Here is a 25,753-nt window from a genome sequence, read left to right as displayed (position 1 = left end):
AGTAAGGATCTAAGCTCCTTGGAGAATGGGTGGGAAACAAAATGTAACAACATAACTGAAGCTGACTTTGCCTCATTCTTGTCAAGAGAATAAAACTTGTTTGAATCAATACCTTCTGAGACTATTTTCTTGGGGACAAGGCTACAGTTTCCCCAATAGTAGATTTATTTAAAAATATTTTTAAACCCATGTTTCTCTCAAACATATGGAACCTACCTCGGGCTGTTCCTATGATTTCTGACATGTATACCTGGTTATATCAGCACTGAACTACGTTCTTTAACCGTGACCTGAGGAATCTTACACTGAACGTTCCATTGATTGTACTGTTTCCAAATTTCTCCTTTCTCCTTATAATTTCATCACAGTTCCATTTCACAGAGAATGAATTCCTATGAACCTAGATGAAAAGGGATACCTTTTAGATCCCTGACTGAAAATAATGTTTAATAAGGCTCCTTGCTGAATAGGATGTGACTTGCAGCATTTGCAAGTTGATTTTGCCATTAAAGCCCAGATCACCCAAATGGACTGGAGATGGTCATTGTGTTCCAAGCAAAGCAACTGAGGCAACAGTGTTTGGGTGAGAGCTTGGTTGATTCATCAATAGTTTGCCCCAACTGATAAGGCCAGCCCATTCATTGGACAGGACACTTGCCCAACGTACCAAGGCTATAAGGATTACCAGGTAGCCAGCTTCCTGAAGTCTCAGCCATTGCTGCTACCCTCATCAAAGTTGCCATATTCCACCTGGGATATGGCTCTTGTTCCCTTAAGAAGTTCCACAGTGGAAGAAGGATGTAAAAAAAAAAAGTATCAGCAGAATGCCACCTTGTTTAGAGTGCATAAAAGGGCATAAACATGGCCACCTGAATATCCAGCAACTTGGCTGCTGCTATTTCATTTCAGACCCTGTCTCTAGGTGCTGAGGGAGGCCACTTTGATTGCCTTGCAGTCTCTAAGCATGCTCCCCAGTCGTGTGCAGGTTACCTCTCGAGGTAGAGGATGGAGTCCTCCTGAACACAGAAGAGGAAGGGAGGGCATGTAAATTTAGGTGCAGGCGCGACTGGGATTTCCCTCTACCTCAGCCCTGTTCATTCATTAAGCAGCTTGGGTTGTATTACCATTATCATCTTTACAACACTAACATTAGCTGTTTTGTAGTGAATAATAAAGGAAAGATCAGTAATGAGACAGATTTCAAAATGGTTAAAAGACTATAGGTTGTGAATGAGTGCAGTAAAAGCTCCTGTTTAGAAAATAAAAACCCCAATGTTCAAACCGGTTCCAAGTTAGCTTACTAAAAAGTGACATTTTATTAGTAGCACCTGTAACTAAACACATTTTGGAGAGCAGCAGTAAATTTTACCAGGAGAGAAAAAAAGATTCTCTGTTCATAGAATATCACCCACACTGTTGTGGTTCATTTCAAAGAACTACACTATACCTTTGCAACCTTTTAATGTGAAAGATCTACTATAACAAAGCAATCAATATTTTTCTAGTCTAAAATGAATGCAGCCAGCTTTGTATTTTCAGCAATATTACATAAAAGGAATTACACATTAAAAATGTCATATGTCTGTAGAGCTGAACAGGTATGTAAGTTTTCCAAAAATGTTAAGGTAGAATCAGCACCGACGTGTATTAAATTTTGGTGCAAAACCCGCAAAGGTGAACATACACACTGGTACAGCTCTTGCTGTTAAAAAAAATCCCCCTCCCATTGGTCCTTGGACCTATGTATGTAGCTATATATAAATTAAAAAATTGGCACATTCAGGAAATAAGGTGTCTAGATTTAAGAACACTGTTTTTGTTGACATCTTTCCCACTTGAAAAATAACTAGAATCCAAACAAAAAACAAACTCCAAACCAAAAACCTGTTAGGAAACACTTCCAGTTGGTTAGGTTCTTGCATTGTGCTTTTCCCCCCTGCGACATGAAATCCACAAACTCATGCACAATCACTACACATCAGCAACATCCAAAAACAGTCAGGCTGATGGTTGATATTTTGGCACATTAAGATTATTTCGGCATCAGCTCAAAAATAAAGAGAGCACAAAAGCTCGTACCAAACAGTATTGATTGTGAGTGGCATTGCTTTGCTGGAGTCATCAGCTTTCATTCTTTGTATGCTCTTGTTGGAGATGTTCCTTTGTAGAAGATGTTCCTGGTATTTTCCGGGCTGCTGCCTCTTTCAGGAATCAAAATGATATTACCTTTTCTTCGAAGCGTGGAGTCACGGCTAGAGGAAATGGACAGGGTCTCTGAACCAATCTCACTCCCTTCCACAGGCGTGACCCTTATCGTAGTTATCCCATGGTGGTGGTGCTCACTGTTATCAATGTTGCTTCTTTTCCTGTCACTGGATCCATAACTGTCTTTCAAAGATTCACAGCTCTCAGAGTCCCTGTTTAGATCATTTAGCTCATATGTTTGACGAAGGCTTCCTTTCTCAGGGGCTTTCCATTTCCAGGAGCCACTCCCTTCCCCTTCTGATGGCATCTGGATTATAGGCCTGTTATTTTCAGGATGGGCCTCTACTCTTACAATACTGCTCGGTTCGTGATCTGTCAAGGTTTTATATCGGATGGCTCCCGTACAGGTGACTGTGCTACCCTCGGAGCTCTTAGGGCTGCCCTGCAGCACACCTTGTTGCTTGGACATGGCAATGACCTGCATGATTCTTGGCTGGCTGTTGGTTCTGCACCCAACTGTCTTCTCAGCAGCTTTCAACCACTTAGCTCTAGCTGTGCTAGTTTTTGGAGATGTGTTGACATTCTCCTGTGTCTCTTCAGGAATATGCACAAGCTGTGAAGAACCAGGGCGTGACTGAATAGAAACCCTTGGACCAGAAAGACCAACACTGTTACAGACTGGCATGCTACCAGGCTGAATTTTCAAGTACTGATTGGTAGGCCCATGGTGATCCCCATTAACTCCCACTCTGGATGGCTCAGAACTTGACCTCATTTCAATTGCTCGGGGTGGTGATTGTCCAGAATCTGTCTCTATTACTTGCAGGGACAACTTCCGACTTTCATTCTTGTTCTTCCATTGGGAGAGAAGCTGCTTTGAGCGGGCAGAATCCATAGATGCATGAATAGTTGCATTCCGACGAGCTGACTCTTCCATTGCAGGTGTATTGACTCTTGGCAAAGTGTTACTGAAAGTGACCATGTTCTCCTTTCCCATTGGACTTCGTGGCGTTATTATCTCTACATCAGCATTTGCTCTTTTGAGGTTAGTCAGGGAGCCGGTTTCTCTGTGGTTCCTATTTAACATACTCTCAGCATGGTGAGTGGAGATAGCATCATTGCTTGGGCCATTTTTACCAGGCAAAATTCTACTGGCATCTTGGCTCATGTCAGTCAAAGACCTTAATGGTTCTCTGTGCTGGTTCTGATGAAACATGTTCTCTTCACTTGGCAGAAAGTTCCCCACAGCATACAGGCCCTAGTATTGGGAGAAAAATAGGATCCCATTATGGAAAATTAAGTATTTATTATAACTTTAATCATGTGTGGTATTTTGGACATGGTAGAACTCCATTAAACCGCTTATGTGTGTACTCAGAGACACATTTTCTGTTGGATCATTCACACAGGACTTTCTAATGGGTCTTTTGAGTTACCTGCCTACTTTAGGATGCCCGAGAAGAGAAGAGAATAGTGTCCCTGCAGAGAAGATGTCACACTCCATGCCATCCTCAAAACAGCGGCCCCATGCTATTCTAAGGCAACAGTAACACACGGACTCTGACAGCAGCTTCTTTTTCCTAATAGCAAGAAACAGCAGCTGAAAGAGCTGGAAATTGCAGCTGTAGCAGTTTCTTCTTCTATAGGTAAGTCAGTCCTGAGAACATGTCCACCCTCTTTTCTTGTTTTGGTTGTTGCTGCGAGGGATTCTAGTCCTTTCGGGCTTTTGAAACAGGCAGCAGGGGACTGATAGTGAATTTGTGAATCATCCTTATGAGCTGTTATTACTAACTACATTCATATCCAGCGCTTCTTCTATTCATTCACTTATCAGACTCAGATCTGCTTGGCTTCCATATGATCATGGTATGTCTTCCAATTATATCCTAGTTCCTGAACCTCTGCCTTCTGACGCCAATCTTTTGTTACATGGATCAGCAATCTCTATCATTTTCATAAACTGGTTCATAGACTAACTGGTGCAAAGACTAACATGGTAATTTGTCTTGTACAGTTCTGATGCTAATTTTGAGAAATTGCATGCAAACTGCAAAACTATATCAAAACCACTTTCTTATTTATTTCTTCAGAATGTTGGTTTACTCCCACCTTTCTACTTACATACTGCTCTAGTGGTTTTAAAAGTAAAGATAAAAAAGACAAAGACAAAAACAAAAACAAAAGATTAATAAATTACAAACAAATCCTGTAGTCACTGCACAACATCTTCCATGTTCAAAGCAGTAATTTAAAAAGCAGTCCAAATCCAGTCTCTTGAGCTACTTAATTATGAGAAGAAGCAGGGCTTTTTTTCAGCTGGAACACGGTGGAACAGTGTTCCGGCACCTCTTGAAAATGGTTACATGGCCGGTGGCCCTGCCCCTAATCTCCACCCCCTGATCTCCCTCTGTCTGGAGATCAGGGGGTGGGGCCACTGGCCATGTGACCATTTTCACCAAGGGTGATTTAAACTTTAAAAAACTCCCCCCTTGTTCCAGCTGACCCAAAGTGACGTCATTGTGCGGTCTTGAGTTCCACCACCTCTTTTCTCAGAAAAAAAGCCCTGAGAAGAAGTAGTGGGCAATACAAAAAGTGGCTGCTATGGGAGCTTGTCTAATCTACAAAATGTTAGGCAGTTTCAAGCAAGACTTGCAGAAACAAAGATGGGCTCCTCGTAATAATAATATATGATTTATATACCGCTCTTCAGGACAACTTAAAGCCCACTCAGAGAGGTTTACAAAGTATGTCATTATTATCCCCACAACAGTCACCCTGTGAGCAGGCTGGGGCTGAGAGAGGTCCAAAGAGCTGTGACTGGCCCAGGGTCACTCAGCTAGCTTCAAGTGGAGGAGTGGGGAATCAAACCTGGTTCTCCAGATTAGAGTCCCACCGCTCTTAACCACTACTCCAAACTGGCTCTCCAGTTTGCATCTCCTGCCTCCAGTAAAGTGGAGGGGAACTAGAATTGTTTCTACATGGAAGAAGAAGCAAGAGGGCACCAGGAAACACACCAGCAGGTGCCATGACACCCACAGGCACCGTATTAAATACTGCTGATTTAATGCATTATTCAAGAAGCCCCGACTCAAAAATTATGTCAGATTTTGTGAAATTTACAACATATGTTCCAATGGGATTTAAAATGTCACATAATCAAAAAAATGAGATTGGGAGGAGGAGAGCTAAAATCTATGAGAAATTATATTGTTTATTATTTTAGAATGTGTCCATTCTATAATAAGAGCTGCAACCCACAATTTAGTACTAATTAAGCTATGATGAAACAACAACAAAATAAGTCCAAGGGAAGTCATCAAAGTGACCAAAATAATTCAAAGGACTCTCAAAAAGTTTTAAAATATGGCTTAAACAGACTAGACTAAGATCACTCATGTCATTTCATCCATATAAAACAAATGGAAAGCTTAAGCTGCCTCAGTTGGCCTTAAAGCCATAAAGGGGGACAGTATTTATCTCTTGAATCTGCACTAGTTCTTGCTAATGAAACCCAGATTCCTTGCTTCGTTGTGATCATTTTCAAAGATCTCTCCCCTACCCCCTGCCCTTAAAATGTGAATTGTGAATTTAATGGTGGTTGGAGGATTTTCCCTTTCTTGCTCAGTACAAAGGCAAAATGACACTAAACAAGCCTGCAATTTGCATTTTTTTAGCTGAACAAGAGACGCTATCTTTATCTTGGCTGTTTGAGTCTTCAGTTTTAAGCCAAAAAAGGAACAGGAAATGTTCAGTCTTATTTCCTTTTCCTTTAGCTTTATCCAAAGACCATTCCTATCCTCTGCCTAGTTTTACAGCCATACACCCTGATTTATTAATCCTTGCTTTGATCTAATTGCTCAGTGATTGTGCCTTTTCTGCTGATTTAATAATCCCGGAGTGCCGTACCTAGGCGAGAGAGTAATTCATCGGTTTCAGTTTGTGCAGAACCACACTGGGGCTTTCAGATACACTCTATTTACACATTCAGTGGCCCGTGTTAATATATATATTTACCTGCACACACACCCTCTGAAAGCTGAACAGTGCAATGAGTATTCACGTTCACTGTATTGTGTACTCTACCATGCTTCTGTATGTGATTGCTTTCAAGGCTGGCTTTACCCTCCTAATTCCAAAGACATGTTAGTCTAATGCAGCAAAAAAGAGAAAAGAAAAAAGGAAGAAGTCCAGGGGCATCTTAAAGACTAACATTTATTCTAGCGTGAGCTTTTATGAGTCAGAGGTCACTTCTCCGGACCCACTTTTTAGAAAGTTTAATTATCTCTTCTTAACATGTCATGAATATTATAACTCTTTATTGTCAGTTAATTTTCAGTAGGCTTAGATCAGAGTACCTATGCTTAGGATTGCATTGTTAAGCTTCAGGCTGTTTCTTCCTCAATCAACTGTAGTTTATCCTACTTGATTGCACTTTTGTTATTTATCTGTTCCTCATGAGAGCAGGGGAAAGAACCTCCGACCTCTCTCACCATCCATTATGTATAACAACCTAATCCAGAGGTGGATCTACTGTGAAACTAATGAAGTTTAAGCTTCAGGGCCCCTAATCCAAGAGGGCCCCTGAAGCAACTTTTTTTTTTAATGAACGCATTTTCCAACAAAATTAATGGAGTTTTAAAAAAGTGTTTGTTATTAAAATAAGGCTATTTTAGTGATAGAATCATAAGCCTATGGGCTGAAGTACTTAATATTGACCTTAGAATGGAGCATGCTCAGTGTTGTCGCTTCCCCTAAAGCGGGCTGGTTGTATCCAGCAGTGTAGCAGTTCAACCTGGCCCAGGAAGAAGCAACAGCGCCATAAGGGTGAGGGAAGACCTGCACAGATCTTGTTGTTTCAAGGTCTGCTTTGGATTATTGCAGGTAAATGTTGGTAACCGGTGCAATTATTAGAATAAAACAAAGGTGAAGTTATTTCTTGGGAAGTTATTAAATGTTGGTTTGGAATTATTAAGACTTTTAATGGGAAATTCATATGATTGTGAATAATGTGTCCCTTTAGAACTGTTGCAATACGTCTTTCTTAGTATTCTATTTGTTAATGCTTCTTAGGAGTTTGGCCTGGCTACAGCACCATAAGGGAGGGAAAGGCCTGCACAGATCTTGTTGTTTCAAGGCCTGCTTTGTATTATTGCAGGTAAATGTTGGTAACCTGTGCAATTATTAGAGATCTTTTAAAACAAAGGTGAAGTGGGATTCAGGATTCAAGTGAGAAGAACTGCAGCCTCCCAAGTACAGTCTGAAAATCTCACCTGCTGTTCCAGTATTTTGAGCGTTAACCTGGACTTACAATATCTGTATTACTTATATGTTTAGACTTTTTGACTGTGCATCTTTGTGGATGCTGAAGATATTTGTAGCCAATAATATCCTAAAGAACCTTAATAATAATAATAACATTCGATTTATATACCCCCCTTCAGGATGACTTAACACCCACTCAGAGCAGTTTACAAAGTATGTTATTATTATCCCCACAACAAAACACCCTGTGAGGTGGGTGGGACTGAGAGAGCTCCTAGAAGCTGTGTCAGATCCAAGGTAATGTGCTTCATATAATATGTATCCTCATAGGTGCCTAAAATAAAAGATTATATTAACTGTGGTCTTTGCTATGTTTTATTTTATCATTTTATGATGCATCTTGCATGTTCATTTTATGAACGTTTCCCTAATTTTCATCCGCCATAACTCGGAAAATATAAGGCATAGCCTAGGAAATTTTTATTCGCACAAGTGATTTTGACATGTGAGATAACCCAATACAGCAATTTTAATCAAAATCTGAGATGTAGTGGTTAAACTTTTTAAAAAATTGTGGTGATCTGCCATGGAACAGCCCCACTAAAGAAGCTAACAGTGGTTACCCAGACCTTGTTGCTGGTGGGAAGGGGCTCACTGCATGGCCCATTTTCAAGGGGTCCACCCCACTACCCCGTTCTTTGCCATTTGGGCTTTGAGGTCCTTGCATGGGCAGCGAGGTCCTTTGGACCTTGTTGGATGTTGCCCTATTGTTGCTAGTTGTGCAGGGCCCCCCATAACAGTTCAAGCTTCAGGGTCCCAAAAATGTAGATCCACCCCTGACCTAATCCATTTCAGTCCCTTACAAAGAGAATTATATCTGAAAGATAGGATTCACACCATGTCTCTCTCTTTTCCCCCAATTTCCCCTTTTCTTACTCCTGTGGTAATTTTTTCTGTAAAAATGTGAAATATGATTTCCTTTGCACAGCATCTGAAGAAAAGAGGTCTGACTCACAAAAGCTCACAGTGGAATAAATGCTGTTTAGTCTTTAAAATGCCATTGGACTTCTATCTTATCAACTTAGCATCATGTATGATACGGCCACAGCTGATAAGTGTCTTAAGATCGGGACTTGTGAATCTGAGTGCCTGCAGAACAGGGCTGAATCTACACTTTGTTTTTGTTTCCGCGGCTTTTTCGCAACCACGGCGCTGTTCAAGCAGATACTCACATGCTTTCCCATTCCGCGTGTTCCCCGCCCTCACCACGCCACAATTGCGCCTCCTTTCCGTACCACATGATAATGGCAGAAATCTGTTTACCCCGGCCCTTTTTTTAAAAAAAAAATGGGCTTTCATGGTACATTTGCACAATAAAGAAAGGTTGGTAAACTGCAAAACCTATTTTAGTGAGCAGCGGTTTGCGTGGGAAAAGAAACAGTCCCTGGAGCATGCGCATGTCACACGGTGACCATTCCCATAGTGTGTTCCGCCATTTTTAAGAGTGTGCGGAGAGCACTCTTTGCAATTACCAACATCCATCTTGACGAGTACTACAAGCAGAAACACTGTAAGCAACAGGGTTTCCGGAGAATGTTTTAATGTGACAAATTAATTTCAAATTTGCCTGCCATAACAATCAGCCAATTGTTAGAAAGTGGTCTGTGATGAGCAAAAAATGGGCCAATCAAAGATGAGGGGGAGGACACCTTGCCATTTCTTAAAAGTCAGAATATTGGTATAGCGCAAAATTAACTTTTTTTTTAAAAAAAAGGGAAGTGACGTGTGCCGTCAACACTGATGCTCTCCACTCGATCCACTTGCCGTTCAAGTGGCCATCTCGAGTTCCTTACAGTATCTCAGAGAGATGACTGAGATGATGTAGCAGGAATTTCCCACTCTTTCCCCCTCCTCTCCTGATTCCATCCTCACTGTTCCCAGCTTGCGTTTTTCTGTTTAGATTATTATACTCCTTATATTTTTCAAATACATCTGTTTATTTTCAGATGCAAGGAGTAGATACCACACAGAAAAGTCAATTAACTTTAAGATATTTAGCAACCAATATTTAGCAATATTTAATTTGAACATTTGCACTCTACTTACCAAATAAAGAGCAATTCCACCTCCAATTAAAAAGCCACAGTAAACATCAACTGGATGGTTTTTGTATTGGGTGATGCGAGTTAGTCCACAGATAATCCCACAGATGATAAACGCGAAGACTAGAAGTGGTTTCAGAAGTTTAGAGGAGTCGGTTAAAGTAGAATTGAAGTACATCTTTAAAACAAAATACATTAAAAATTGAGTAAAATTTACCATTGAGAGTAACTAGCAGTGCAATTCTAAGTAGTATCACCACCTTTCTAAGGCCACTGAAGTTAATGGACTTAGGGCCAAACTACAAGTGACGAATGACACTTGAATGGCAAGTGTATTCCTGCTTGTTCACTTGCCCTCCACTTGCTCTCCACTCGATCCACTTGCCGTTCAAGTGTCATTCGTCACTTGTAGCTTGGCCCTCAGAAGGGTGTAGTTCAGCTTAAAATTGTACTTCAAGTCGGTCATCAAACCCACTCCAAATCTTCCTATCTATGGTTTAGAAATGTGGAAATTTGGGGACTGGCCTCACAGAAGTGTCTTCCTGATTAGTCTTGTAAAATTAGGTCTATTCCTTCATTAGCAAAGAACACCAATAGAAGGACCAAAAGGTATGTATGCTCTCAATGGTTTGTGCTGTTTGCATTGTGAACAGAATTCTTAGTCAGAGATACAAATTTATAAGTTCTCTCATATTCTCTTATGAGCATGTATTGTGTAGCTGATCTTTGAGATAAGTCTTTGAAATGTGTAGGGCAGTTAGTCCTTGAATAAATCCTTGGCCTGTGTGTTGTACTAGGAGACCACTTATGTGAGCTGTTAATTGTATGTATTAGTAGCAAAAGGAAATGAATGAATTAGCTCTTGCCAGGGCTGGCAATCTTGAGGCAGGCTGGCAGTCAAGCCAAGGATAGAGGCAGGAGGTCTGAGAATACTTCAGTCAGTGTTCAACCAATAGCTGCTCTAACCGAAAAGCCAAGCAGGTTTACAGGGCTGGGGGGGACCTCTTGTATCACTGATCCATGATGAGTTGGTAACTATCATACCGTTTATGATCATCTACTGCAGTGGTGCTGAAATACATTAGAGAGCTTTTGAATTCTTCTCCGGTTCAGATTGTATCAGAACCACAGAAGAAAACATACACTCCTTCCTCCTCCTCATCTGCTGCTAATAAAAACAGCAGTTGGCAGAGGAGGAACCTTTCTCTCCCCTTCCTTCCCTGTCCACCTTCATATTTTATTTATTTTATTTATTTATATCATATTTGAATTCCGCCCACCCCGCAAGCAGGCTCAGGATGGATAACAACCTTAAAAGCATTTAAAATGTTCCATATTATGGTGGACCTTGTGGATCACATAGTCCAAGGTGCAGCAGAAGTTCATCAGAAGCTGCTAGTGAAGGAAGGGGAGACCAGTGGGAGGTAGGACAGAAACACTCTGCCTGCCTTGTGCTAGCATCAGCAAGGATTATGAAGGGGAGGAAAGGAGAGCAAATGACTCTTCCCAGTCATTTTAAAAACTCAGAACAGGACTTAGGAATGGCCTCATAGCTTGGTTTTCCCAAGCCTTGTTCTGATCTGAGCCCATTTCTAATGAAAGCCATGGCACCACATTGCAACATTATGCTTGGCAGAGTCCCAGGTGGAACTGCTAGACTAAAACCTGAAGACAGTCTCTAATCTGCAAAGACTGGGAAAGTAATTTTCCAACATCAAATCCTAAAGTTGTTCCTTGTTTAATAAACTAGTCAAACAGAAATGTTATTATCACTGCTAAGAATCTGTTTGATTCTTAGATCTGAGGGATCTATAGTCATGTAAACTGGCTATGTAACAACATTGTTTTAAAACATTGTTTTAAAAAGCATGGAAAAGGAAATATTTGTCAGAAAGGATTCTTGTTTCATTTTTCTAAAAATGTTCAATTTCTTTTCATTTTAGACCGGGGGTGGGGGGATTACAAACAACCCAGTCTCTTCTTGTATTTTCTGGCATCACTAGTCTTAATCATCTTGCTTTAAAACAGGCACGAAATGACATTTTGACTTTCCCTCTTGTAGAAACTATTATGAACAGGCTTAATTACTTACCGAAACATATACAGCCGCAAAGGCTGCCAGAGTAGCGTGTTGTGAAGGGAATGACTTTCTGAAAAGGAAGGACACCCAAATCAAATTTCTCACTTAAAATATGTTCTGCTCAAGTTGAGTTTAAAAATAGACACAACACCGGGTGGTCCAGTCCTTTAATCATGTTTAACTTACAAGATGCTGTCAAGGAAATGACGATTGGACTGCTCGAAAGCTTTTCTTTGTTGTTGTTGTTGATAAATTCACTTTTGATATTCTGGAGAGAACAACTGCTTTAACCCATATTAACAAATAACATTTTGATTGCAAAGATTTAACTTCCCATCTTGAATCATTTCACTTTTGGAGTTTTTTAAAATTACAGTGGAGAAAATGCTACAATTACATGAGTCAATAAAGTACAGTAATACCTGGGATGAGATATGCAGTTGTAGAATTTTAATTTCAACAATCATTTAAGGAAAGGAAAAAGCTGAACTTGAACCCACTGTTGTAAAACCAGAAGCACTTGCCCTCCATGGACTATGACTACTCAGGGTATATCATCATTTCTTCCCAGCCGCTAGTCAATTTGGGTGTTTGTGTGTGTGACAATCTAGCTGAAGGCTACTATCCAGTTGCTTTGGGTATGCCCGTGTTGCTCTGCAGGGGGCTGTGGCACTGTCATCCATTAAAAGTAAAGTACTTTGTGCACATAACGGCAACAACTCCCTGTATGTGCAGGTGATCATTTCCAAATGAAAGGGCATACCAACATCTATCACTGGATTCCCATCCCTACACAATCTTCTGCACTGGATGATTTCCCAGCTGATTCAATTCCATTGAGGTGCACTATGGCCGTTTTCACACTACTAACCTGCTTCTGTAACGTTGCAAAATGTTGCGCAATAGCACGGAAGATAGCGTCTCCTCGTGAGAGTTTTGTGCAACATCACGCAAAACTCTCGCGAGAAGACGCTATCTTCCACGTTTTTTGCGCGACATTTCACAACGTTATGGAAGCAAGTTAGTAGTGTGAAAATGGCCAGTGTTTGAGGTGATGTGAGCAAATGTTGGACACTCCAGCTATAGTTTTAGATTTGTGCCCATTCATGCATGCAATTCATCATTTGAGTGTTGTAGCCATTCAATGATGAACAGGCAACAGTATGGGAAGTCTAGATTGCAGTCATCTGACCCAAACTACCATATATTTCTAGAATGCTGGGACTCTAATCTGGAGAACCGGGTTTGATTCCCCACTCCTCCACTTGAAGCCAGCTGGGTGACCTTGGGCTAGTCAGCTCTCTGGAGCTCTCTCAGCTCCACCCACCTCACAGGGTGTTTGTTGTGGGGATAATAATAACATACTTTGTAAACTGCTGAGTGGGTGTTAAGTTGCCCTGAAGGGCGGTATATAAATTAAATGTTGTTGTTGTTGTTGTTATTATTGAGAACAGAAGGAATGTGATCTCAAAATAGACTAGTGAAACCATTAAAATCCTTTATTTTTTGAACACTGGCCAGTTCTATATATGCACCCTTTCAGCACCTCAAGATAACATATTTTCATTACAGTATCTGTCTGAAATGTTGCAAGACACATAAAACCCTCATTTTGGAATCTGAACTCTGCTTGAGGTAATACAACATATGCCACAGCCTAGTTAGAGTGGCCAGATTCACTATATTGCTAAGGGCAGAACTAAATGTTTATCCATTCAAATTCAAAATAGCATGGGACTACTGCATACAATTCCTTTCCTTTTATCCCTTTAAAGGGCTTTTCTTTTACTTACAGTGTGATCCAGTAAAGAGAGGGAAAGGAAGGTGAAAGGTGGGTTTTAGGCCACTGGAGACCTCCAAAATTGCAACAGAGAAAAGAAAGAGGAGTGAAGTAGCAAAAGGAGCAAGGACGGGTGTGTGTGGGCCCTCAATCTCACCTACTCCCACCATACTTGCTGTTGCTCCCATAGCAGGGGTGTGTTTTCATGTCTCTGTGTAGAAGCAGCTACCGTAATCTTCATGACTGAGGTGAGGATAGAGTTGAGCCTGTGTCTCCCAGATTCCAGTCCAACAAGCTAACCACTGTTCCACTCTAGTGTAGTTCATAAGAGGTCTGACAAGTCTGGGAGGAGCTGAACAAGTACATGGCAAAAGGGAAGAGTGGTGGACTTAACCCTCCTCCATCCAGTTTTTTTTTTGTCTTGACCTCAGTCTCTTGAAATAACATTTTAATACCTCCTTTCTCTCAAAAGCGTGCAAAAAAGTCACTGCTATAAGGAACTTATAACTTAGATTTGTGCCCATTCATGCATGCAATTCATCATTTGAGTGTTGTAGCCATTCAATGATGAACAGGCAACAGTATGGGAAGTCTAGATTGCAGTCATCTGACCCAAACTACCATATATTTCTAGAATGCTGGGACTCTAATCTCTAATTTCAGATGTGCCTATTAAATATACTTAGGTTCTGTGAAGGAAAAAAAACTGTGAACAGAATTTATGGCATATGGAAAAGGTACAGAATTCATCTTGACCTTTAGAAATGGGACATATAAACAGAGAATAGATGGCAACACATTGTGAAATGTCTGCCCCCTTAGAATGTCAAGGCACTCTTAAGGGTAGTTGCTCTTCTGTGCATTGGGGTTTTTTTGCGCGAAAAATGTGGTTTAGAGGATTTTTTTTTTTTTAGCAACACAGGTCAAGTTGCATTGGCTGTGTTAGTCTATCTATGTTAGTCTTCTCTGAATAATTCATGAAAGCTTTGGCCCAAATTTTAGCTACTGATAAGTCTTCCTCATCTGAATATGTGATTATAGGTCATTATGTTTTCATTTGGCCTTTGTTCCCACTGAAGTCAATACAAGTTTTTAATAAACACACCGACGAGGCACACACATCAAATTCTAATGACATTATTTTTCTCTGGTAATTGTCTGCATGTGTGGAGGTTTGAGAGCAAGACACAGCTACACAGCCACTGGCAGTTCACAACATAAGGTATATTTTAATTAGTAACTGAAATAGAAAGTTGCAGAGCAATCCTAACACCCATCGAAGTCTTAGAAGGGTGTCACTCTGCTTAAGATTGCCCTCTCAGTCACTTTGGGGGAACCATTTTGTGGTGCAATTTTTGTTGAGGGCAGGAGATGGTAGTGACTAGTACTGAGTTTCCAGCATTCTTACTGATTATAGCCATCTTACTTAATGCCTGGAATCTGAAAAAGATTTCCTGAGAACCGAATCAGCTCCTATTTGCATAGCACCACTCCTCTATTTGCATATGTCCTCAGTCTACTTCTTAGTCCTCTCTTTCTCTCTGTCCGTCTGGCATACATACATTCATCATGACAAAGTGCTCCATCTCTGAATCTTTTAAAGACATAGTTTATCGGCAGATTAATGTAAAAAGAGCTAGATAAAAAGAGCCAGCAAGCAACACAGTCTATAAATGCTGAACAAGAATACAGTTCAAGAGAGAGAATTACCTTCCATCATTGATGACAACAGGATCAGATCCAGAGCAAATATCCTCCACAATGTAAGAATTTTCTGAGCAGGATACATTTAGCGATGTATAGTTGGGTTTGCATACAGTAAGGAAATATGGTGTCTGATACCCCGTTGACAGCTGTATGATATCAGTGATAAGAGCTGTGGCACAAAGGCCAAACACGTGGACTCCTAAAAGAAGCAGGAAAACAATTAGATGCCTGCCCCAATTAATGTATTCTGGTGGAGGATACCCTGTGGACTGCAGCTTGGATCCCATGATAAATCTCTGCTGATAGAAGGGTTTTCTGTCAGCAGAATGGGAATTCCTTATCACCCCTCCTGCTGCAGCCCAAGTTGAACACGTGGAAGAGGGTGGGAGGAGGTCTGCAGTGGGACTGGGGACGTCAGCCAAAATCACCCTCCCTTCTGCTACTGGAAATTTTCTGAAGGATTCAACCCCAAATCTGCCCCCCCCCCCCCCCCAAGCAACTTCATTTAACCTCTGGAGGCGCTATTAAAAATGTGTTAAAATGTTCACTGGCTTCAAATTTTGAGAAAGGAATGTTCCACACTTAAATGGTAAACCTCCCTTTAGAGTTCATACATAAGGTATTGGATGATGCCAGCTCCATCATGATCACCAGCTGGAAGGTTAGACTGTGTGAAGAAACGCACCATAGCCTGGATAATACTGTGACCTCAAGAATAAAGAAGTTGAACTTCCCTTATCTAACCAACAGACAAAAGCAAAATAAATAATGAAAAACTGAAACTTGACAAGTTATTAACAAACATTGATCGCAAACATATAACTTGTATGCAAATCATAATTATTTTAATGTGATTATCTTCCCAGTAACTTGTTAACCACTGGGGTGGTGGCTATGTGGAGAAAATCTATTTAGTTAGTATATTTTTATCCAGCCCTTTATCCAAAGCACTCAGGGAAGCATACATTTTCCCATTTTAGTAGTACAATAATCCTGTGAGGCAGGTTAGGATGACAGCATGTGACTGGCCCAGGGTTAGCCACAGAACTTCATGACAGAGTGGGAACTTGAACCTGGGTCTTTCAGATCCTAGTCCAAGACCCTAGCCATTACGCTGGACTGGCTTTCTTTTCCTGCTAGCTTTCATCACTTAACAGAGTATTTCTTTCTTCGTTTAGTACAAGAAAAGTGCATGAGACAATCCAATACCATAAAAAGGAAACATAGCAAGCACTTCCGATTTATGCATAGGCACTGAGTATGGCCATTAAGTTTATCTAAAGAATGAAGATGGCTCTCATCAAAACCAGATATTCTTCAGCAAAAAAGGCAACCCACCAACAAACCGGACTGCTCTCCTAAGGAAAGAGTTGAAGTTGCAGCCACCTGCATTGATATTGGCCTCAGCTCCAATTCCATTTCGACGTTTAGAAAGGCAGCAGTAGAGAATCCCTTCTCCCACCATGATCTGCAAGGACAAATGAAGGGTTCAAGGTAACTGTCATGGTTAGTTGTCACACCATGATATAATCTGAAGGATTGATATAAAATTGTAAGAGAACAATCTTCATTTACTAAAGTGTGTTTGGTATTAAAAGCATTACATTGCTCTGCAGACATCTCTAATGAAATTTCCCTAAGTGAGGGCAGGGGAGAAGGTGGTATTCTCTGTCATGAGCACTATTTGAGCATGTACTGTATTTTCCTAGTTTTACAAAAACCTTCAAGAGAAATATTACAACCTATTGGCTGACAGCATGGTGCTTCATTTTCACACATTGCACACACACTTGACCCTTCTCTCTTAAAAAGGGGCCTTGAAACAGTGTTTTAGCCTTATAATCCACATTCAAGGCCACTCAATGAACTCTTTCAACCTAACTTGCTTCAGTTTGTTTTGGGTGGAATGGGTGTAATTCTCTGATGTGATGTTGATCCCCTTGCTTCACTTTGGTTCTGGGAGGATTCCATTCCTGTGCTTCAGTGTGATTCTGTTGGGCTTTCTATGGGATGAGCTCAGTTTGTATTTGGGAGTGTGCTTTGGCCATGGCAGCCTTGCCCCAGTGTGTTTCTAAAATGGGAGTCAGCTTTAACTTTTTTCCCATAGGAAACAATGGTGTGGCTTGGGGGCATTTTGTTCAGGGGCTCACAGAACTGGCCCCCAAGGTCCAATATTCCTGAAACTTGGGGGGTATTTAGGGGACAGTCAGGAGTAGGTCATCTGCAAATTTGGTGGTTTTCTTGAAAAATGCACCCCAACCCCCCCGATAATCCCCAGATATTTTCCCCCATAGGGAATAATGGAGAGAGGGGGGCATCTTCTTTAGGAGCCCACAACATTGGCTCTTGGATTCCAACTTGAAAGGTCTTTACAGGACTGTCAGGAGTAGGTTCTCTCCAATTTTGGCAAGGTTTGGTTAAAAAATGACACCCCCCCCGGGGGCTCACTGGATAGCCCTCAGATTGATTTCCTCATAGAAAACAAATTTTCAGTAAAAATTGGGTAAAAATTTGGAATACCTGTTTTTTTATTCAGAATACCCGGATTTTACCAAATTAAGACAAAATTTGGTATTTTAATCCAAATTTCGAACCGAACCACACACCCTAAGAGAAAGTGAAGAGTTGTCTGAAGGTGCAAGAGATCTTGGACTGAAGGCAGATGAGCCGGAGCAGCAAAGATAGGAAGTTGGAGGCCAAGCCATTGAAAGCTTTGAAGGTAAGAATGAGGAGTTTGTGCAGGGTCTGGGAGACGATAAGAAGCCAGGATAGGAACAGGATAGTTCCTTGACATCAGAGTAATAGGAACTGAAGGATCCTTGCAGCTGATGCTGGTACAGATTAGGGGACTTAAGTACAACAATGGAAAACAGATAGGAGGAGGGACATTATTAAATGATATATGATGACGTTTAAATGCAAAACTGCAAATTCCAATAATCAAATGATGTACCTGTGTTTGTGAACAAGTTCTGAAGCACTTATTGCTGATTTTTTGGAGTGTGTGTGTTATGAATTCCTCTTGCCTGTTATCTAAGTTTGTTTCCCAAACCTTTCAAGTGTAATTCCAGAAAGGCAATAAATTAATTTTGTAAAGGTTCTGTTAAAAACACTGGGCTCAGTAAAGAACTGCTGATAACAGCAGACTTCCCAGGATATGGATAACAGAGCACAGCGGTCTGGCATCATTGCAGGGCCAATAACCTCCTTCCAGCTGCACAGTGTAATCTTAAATGGATTTTTCTTATTCCCCCTACAGCAAAATAAGGGCAGTGAAGGTTGTATAATTGCAGGAGAACATAGATGATAAAGGGGACTTTGGGAGTTCTACAGGCAAAGATCTACTGCTGCAAACAGACTTTCAGAATCAAATATCTCTGTCTTTGATATCTTTTGACTTTGATCAAAAGCAAAGATCTTACATTAACACAATTATTTTTTTTGCAGAGTCTACAGTTGCTTTTGTAAGATTTGCTGGATGCTATGCATGAAGAGCCTACCTCTATCTCAGAAGAACAATATGGGAAAGAAATTCTGTTTCTTGTTGTGAACCAGGACAGCAATACGGAAGCTTGCCATAGAATGACCTGGTTCTAGAGATACTGAAGAAAGAACTAGATATGCCAGCCATTATAGAAAATCACACCTGCCAGACCAGCAATTTTTAATGCCAGCCTTTTGCCTCCCAGTGGAAGATCTACAATTCCTGGGGAGGGGCATTCAGAATCTTGGGGGAAAATGGGGAGTATGCAGGATTTTTAGGCAGCCCTTTCTCCCTGCTTGCAGTGGCTTCTGACAGCTAGTGGAAATAGTTGTTTTATACTGCTCACCATGGTCTAAGGATAAAATCCTGGATTCCCCTTCACCCTAGGAATCTAACCTAATATTAAGGAGTTGTATGGTTGTTGTGGGTTTTCCGGGCTGTATTGCCGTGGTCTTGGACCACGGCAATACAGCCCGGAAAACCCACAACAACCATCCTTCTCCGGCCGTGAAAGCCTTCGACAATACATTAAGGAGTTGGCTGATGGCTATTGGCTACAAGGTCTTACTGAATGTATGCCTGAGATGTGTGTATCAAATGCATTTATCATAAATATCACTATACCAGGGGTACCCAACATGGTGACCATAGTTGTTATAGTGCCTACCAACACTCTTCTTGGTGGCCACCAAGTAGATGAGGCCAGGTTCTGATTGGCCATTGGAAATATGACTGTGCAGATTAAAATAATGTTATTCTGGTGGTAGCTTTCACTTCAATATGGGTTTTATTCTTTCTCACTCCTCTTTCCCAGTGTAGTTTTAAACATTACTCCTCTTGTCCATTAATCCTCTTGACAATGGCAGCGAGACTATTATATGCTCAAATATGGACAAGTCTGATATTAACTACAATTGAGAAGATGATGGAGTTAGCTGAGATGGCTAAACTTACTGCTCTGATTAAAGAGAAAACATTATCCACATTTTTAGCAAACTGGAATCCTTTCGACGTTGAGCGTGAAACTGAAAAAAATGAACTGATGATCTGTGGTTTTGAAGCAGAAGAGGGTAAAAAAAGATAAAAGAAAAGAAGAGGACGATAAATGAAGTTTTAATATGATAATAAGACCACAATTGTGAATGCTGTAATTGTGCCAATAAATATCATAAAGAAAATCAAAAGTTCTTTCTACTATCTTCTTTTTCTCGTCTTTTTAATATACATATATCTTTCCCACCTTCTTTTTGGTTTTTCTCTATGCTACCCTTTCAGACTCCTGCTCGAGGCAGCTTACAATTAAAACCACATTAAAAACAAGCCATTAAAAACAAGCCATTGGGCATAAACAGCATAAAAATATCCATAAAACAAGACGACCTTTGAAAAGCTATTAAGATAAAATCCATAATTAAAAGCCTGGGTAAAAAGATGTATTTTGGTCCGGTGCCTAAAATAAAGTAAAGTAGGTGCCAGGTGAGCCTCAAAGGGGAGGATGTTCCAAAGACAAGGTGCCACCACAGAAAATGCCCTGTCTCTAATCACCACCTGTGTCACCTTTGAGGGTGGGGGCAGAGGCTTGAGAGAGAGATCTTAAAAGGTATGGGAGGAGATTGTCCTTCAGGTACCCTGCACCGAAGCTGTTTAAGGCCTTAAAAGTAAGTAAAAGTAAGAACCAGCACTTTAAAAAAATATATTTTTTATTAATTTTCCATTTTTTAAATATAACAATAAAAACATAACAAATAGCAAGTAACAATAAAGAATCTTCAATTACAACTTGTAACATTTAAAGCTTTGATAAAACTCCATACATTGGCATTTTGATAAACTACAACTTACATTATGTTGTTTGGCTTCTTAATGAGTTACCATAAGCCTATCATTTCCAAATTGCAAACTGCTTGTTGAGGAAGTTTTGTGACTAAAAATTCATTTCTAGAGAGAAATTCCAAAAAGGGTTCCCATTTAGTGTAAAATTCTGTTGTTCTCATTGGATTTGTTTGAGAGCATATTTTTTCTGTTATTTTTTCCATCATAAATTGGTCCCAAATTTTGTTATACCAGGTGTCAAGATTTGGTAAACTTTGGGATTTCCAATACAAGGCTACTGTAGATTTTGCTGCTACTAAAAAAGAACCAGCACTTTGAATGCTGTTTGTAAACAGATGGTTAATCAGTGCAGATCTTTCAGCACAGGAGTGATATGACCAACAGAACCTCAGTCTTGGAGGAATTGAGAGTCAGTTTCTTGCCCTTCATCCATCCCATTATCTTCTCTAGATATTATTCAGGACTTCCATAGACCCACCAGGCTTAGCTATTGAGAAGAAATATTGCCCAGTGCTTCTTCACATTTTGGGGAGAAATAGAGCCCTTCACATGCTTCTCCAGGCTTGCTACTTTCAAAGGGAAATCCCCACAAGGGAGGGGGAAGGCAAAACCAGCTCTCTGCCGCTTGGGATTGGCTGGCAGCACTCTGCTCCTTCCTCTCAAGGATCTGATTGGAGGAGAGAAATGCCATTGTCCAGGAAATCAGTAGAATAAAAAAAAAAACATAAACTCATGCTGCACTAACCCCCCCCCCCACGTATTTTTGGGGGGAGCAGGTGTATAATTCCCAAGCATTTTGGATTTCTGTTACATGTACTGTCCTACTGCATATTACATTTCCCCAGTGGGTCTAACAGATGCTTCCTAGGGCCATTTCATTTTGGGAAAATGGCATTGGGGGAGGCTGAAGCACCCTCTCCCTGTGTAGCATGGCCCTGGTTTGAGTCAGGCCCTTCAGTGCCTAGTCCCCCAGAGCTCAAACTGGGGACAGGGTTTTTGGGGGGAGGCACATCAAGAGGACTCACCTCACACTCCGGAACACTTCCTTGTCATGTCAGGAATGATGCCATTCCCGGTGAGACAAGGAAGTGCTCCAAAGCATGAGGGAGTGTGCTGCGAGGGCTTCCAGGCCCATTCCCTACATATTTCCTCCCCACCAACCAGGTGAGTGGTGGTGTGGGGGGGTGGAGGCTGGGAGCGAGGGATCCCCACAGGGGGAATGGAATCCCTAGTGACAGGAAGCATGAACTCTCACATTACATCTGTTGACCTCACCTGGGGACAAACCCAGAAAAAGGATATCTCTGGAGGGTAACAAAATAGAGGGTTGCTGCTCAGATCTTTGTAAGGTCCACAGGAATTTACACCAGGAAGCTTCTGGGAAATGTAGTTTACCAAGGCAAGTTTGGGAGAAGGGAAAGAGGTGGGAGCAACTTGGAATGGGCTCAGCATCATGGGGCGTTTGCTGACTTATTCAAAAGGTTAAACCCGAACTCTGGCATCTGATCCTCTAAAGATCTACAAAGCCTGTTCTGAAAGTAAAATCTTAACAATGAAATAACAGAGAAGTACAAGATTCCTTCACTCACCGTAATGGCAGGTGCAGCAAAAGCCAAGCTGAGCAACATCAAGAAAGGGACAGCCTCTTGTGAAGGTTCGATGTAGGGCATACTCAGACTCCTGTCATAGCAGCTGAATCCAGAGTGAACAGGCTTGAAGACATCCGTAAGCTCAAGAAAATAGAGGCTAACTACAGAAGATGCCAGTATGGGCAACTGGGAAGAGAGAACATAGAAGCAAGGTTGAAACCAATCCATAAATTATGGGTCTGGTCTGTAATATAATCCAATACTAAATCATTAGCAGAGTCTACAATTCATACACAACGAAGTTCAAGTGATGTAAGTAAAGGAATGGTTAAACATATTCTTGCCTTACACTGAGTAAGGTTATGGATCCATCTGGCTCAGCATCTTCTACTGTGAAAGGTCAGAGCCATAGAGGAATCCTGTGACTTTGCCTTGCTGTTCTGCTGCATCTTTCAGCATGCATACAAAGAAAGGAAGGTGTAGCACCTTAGTCTCTATACACATGCACAGCAACAATAGATCCTTCTAAAACACAACAGAATGGTAGATCTATAGGGGCTTGCTTGCCCATGAGAGGCGTTCCATGTCCCAAACCATGGGTTGAAGACCACTGCAGTAGAAGTCAGTACTTAATTGGACTTATGTCCAATTAAATGTATATGCAGCTTAGTTCAACAATCCTATCCCAGGCCTGCAGCATTTTCTGAGCATTTGAATCACTGCAGTTATACATGTGTGCGGTCAGTTAAGTAAGTGGTCAGGTGTGAAAAATCCTGTTTGTGCAGGGATCCAAACAGTGGCAACACACAGGCTGCCATTGCTATCTATGCAACATTCATGGGAATATTCCTATATCATCATTACAGCATGATATCATGGCCCCATGCTTCACTGGCAAACTCTGAAAACAGAGATATGTTGTAGGGTAGATGATTGCAAGATGCATCTAGGGTATCCAAAAATACATATTTTAATAGGTTTGCATTACAATAATTTATTTTATAATTTTAAAGTGATTTTAATTTGTATAGAATAGAAAGCTTCCTAGTCAAGCTGTCCCCAATATTTCTGCACTTACTGCCAGTCTAGTAGAACAGTTCACCAGATACTGCGAATAGTCTTCCCAGAAGAGACCAGGCCGTGGCATACCTCTCTGATTTTTATAGCCATGCTCAACTTATAGGTTGATCCCCCACATTTACAGTGCAATCCTAAGCAGAGTTACTCCAGTCTAAGCCCACTGATTTCAATGGGCTTAGACTGGTGTAACTCTTCTTAGGATTGCACTGTTAGTGTTAGGATTGCTCTTCTTAGGATTGCACTGTTAGAAACAACCGTAGCGAACATTTATTCATGCATTGTTGCTGCTTTTTTTGGTCCTCTAGGGCCCCCCAGAATGGTTTACACTATAAAATACATTAAACAGCACAATACATTCAAACTATACAATACATTAAATCTGAGTTAAAACAATAACATAATTAATCACAAGGGTAACATAACATTCAGCCATTTGTCACAGTAGTGTTGATCTAACTGACTCATACTAATTCAAAAATAAAATCAAACCAATTGTAGTCTGCAAGACTAATTTAATTAAGGCTGAAAGATATTCAGTGCATCAAATGCTTTTCTAGGACTGTATCATGCTTCATATAGCTAGCACAGAACTTTTCACGATCCATTCATATGTGTAAAAAAGCAATTAACATTGCACAAAATGATTTAGAATGCAGCTAGCTGGGAACATCTGCTACATAAGTGGAATAAATACAGTTGCCAGAAGTGATGTCTCTCTTGCACCTAGGGATGTTAAGAGAAATTAATTCCTCAGTTTCTGCCTGAAATCTAACTATCCTTTTCTTTTCCTCTTTTAAGGACTTGGGAAGTAGTTTCTAATCAATTCCTTTTTGATCAAAGAGGAATTCAAAGAGAGGAGGGGCAGAAAGGGAGGTTCTGCAAAAATCTCAGATTTTCACTCTGTATATACTCAGAGGCGGGCAATGTCCTCCCAAGCCTTCCTGTCTTCCTGCTAGAGCACCATCCTGGTACAACATAAAACTGTAAAGGCTGAAGTTAGAAACAGCTGCCATAATTTCCCTTCAAAGAGAAATGAAAGAGAATAAGAGGAATCAATGGCCATATCTAAAGAAGGGAATTTTGGAAAAAGAAATTTCCCATCCCATAACAACCCTACTTGCACCACATGGAGATTCCTCTCTTCTTCTGAATTCTCTGTACATTAAAAAGAACAGAGCAGGAGGAGAGATGTCTCACTCTGTTCTGAATGAGTGTGAGAGACAAGTTCCTGATCCTCTAAAATATTCTGGGAAATGCAAGGTATTTAGGGGACCTCTTGTTCACCTGCAGGCCCTTATTGCCACTGGTCAGCTGGGTTGCAGGAGAAAAGTGGGTTGGGGGGAGCAATTGCCAGTATCCTACAACATCGATGTTACTTCTGGGGCAACCAGGCTGATTCCCTCTTTCCAGTACCCAAACCCCTTCTCTTGAAACACCATTACTCATCTTGAGTTTTTAACTGACTCTTGTCTCTAAAGGCAGTTGCTCAGTTGCCCCGCACCATACCTGCCATGCCTGGCTGGCCTGCAGCTGTGTGCTGGTGGCAGCGGTGGCAGCACGGGACAACTGAGTGGGAGGGCTGAGAGGCTGCCCACTCAGTTTCCCCACACTGCCGCCGCCAGGACGCACTCCTGGCCTGGTACAGCAGCTGCAGGCCAGGCGCGGCAAGTGGCTGGGGCAGCATGCATGAGTCCTCCCAGCCCTCCTGTTCAGTTGATCTGTGCACCGCCCCGGCTGCCTGGCCCACAGCTGCTGCACCTGGCCAGGAACATGTGCTGGCAGTGGTGGCAGCACAGGGCAGCTGAGCAGGAGGGCTGGGAGGCTGCAGCAGCTCAGCTGTGGGCCAGGCGCGGCAGGCAGCCGGGGTGGCATGTGGTTGGCTTCCCAGTGCTCTCGCTCAACCGCCAGCACTGCTGCCACTAGCTCCGCAGTGTACACCCTTGATCAGTGCTTGAGGCGGCTGCTGGCACTGCCTCCATGGACGCGCCGGCCCTGCTGTCAGTACTCGGATCCTCTCAGCTACAGTAGAAATCAGACTCCCCTCTCCCCATCATCCAGTTCAGAAGTCTTTCTCTGTTCAGCTCATGCTACCCAATCAGATTCCTTGGAGTAGCCTGTCACTCAAAGCTCTCTTTTCCTGAGAAGCATTAACCCTTCATAGTCCTTCAGCTGTTTGTACAGCAATTCTAATCTTTTAAAAACTGCAGTTCATCACACATACAAAATCAAATTTTATTTCTACATGTATATGTGAAAATTGCAGTCTCTTGCTTATTTAGGCTGCTAACTAATTGCACGTGACAAAAGTCCATCTCACCTCTCAGCTACAAACATTTAAACAGTCGTTATGGTTGCATCAACATTTAAGGGTAAAAGGTTATAAGGTGGTATATTTCAGTCCTGCCCAGAAATCTGAGAGGCCGGGGGGGGGGGGGAAGAAAAGAGAATTCAGGGGAAAGTTTTGCAAGTATGTTTTCTCTATTTTTCCTAAGGCAACCAGCAGGAGACTCACTGGTCAGGGCCTCCTCTTCCTCCTCAGCGATATACTGAAATCACCGGAGACATTAATGACCATGACATTAATGCCATAGAGTTTTGGCCAAATACTAGAGCATTGTGAGTGAGATGATG

General features: G+C 41.4%; 1 protein-coding gene across 1 annotated transcript in view; it reads right to left on the bottom strand.

Annotated features, from left to right (window-relative positions):
- Window positions 1-2,128: 2,128 nt before the first annotated feature.
- PLPPR4 (phospholipid phosphatase related 4) overlaps window positions 2,129-25,753 on the bottom strand; it is a 46,327-nt gene continuing 22,702 nt past the window's right edge. Inside the window, exons 2-7 of the mRNA XM_054980359.1 lie at window positions 22,043-22,228; window positions 16,475-16,604; window positions 15,140-15,335; window positions 11,662-11,719; window positions 9,574-9,747; window positions 2,129-3,463 (exon numbers count right to left, since the gene is read on the bottom strand). Coding sequence (XP_054836334.1) covers window positions 2,129-3,463; window positions 9,574-9,747; window positions 11,662-11,719; window positions 15,140-15,335; window positions 16,475-16,604; window positions 22,043-22,228 — 2,079 coding nt within the window. The remainder of the gene's footprint in view (window positions 3,464-9,573; window positions 9,748-11,661; window positions 11,720-15,139; window positions 15,336-16,474; window positions 16,605-22,042; window positions 22,229-25,753) is intronic.

The sequence above is a fragment of the Eublepharis macularius genome, chromosome 5 (genome assembly GCF_028583425.1).
Source record: "Eublepharis macularius isolate TG4126 chromosome 5, MPM_Emac_v1.0, whole genome shotgun sequence".
Classification (NCBI taxonomy): domain Eukaryota; kingdom Metazoa; phylum Chordata; class Lepidosauria; order Squamata; family Eublepharidae; genus Eublepharis; species Eublepharis macularius.
The sequence above is the reverse complement of the archived record's forward strand: the minus strand, read 5'-3'. Positions and strand labels throughout refer to the sequence as shown.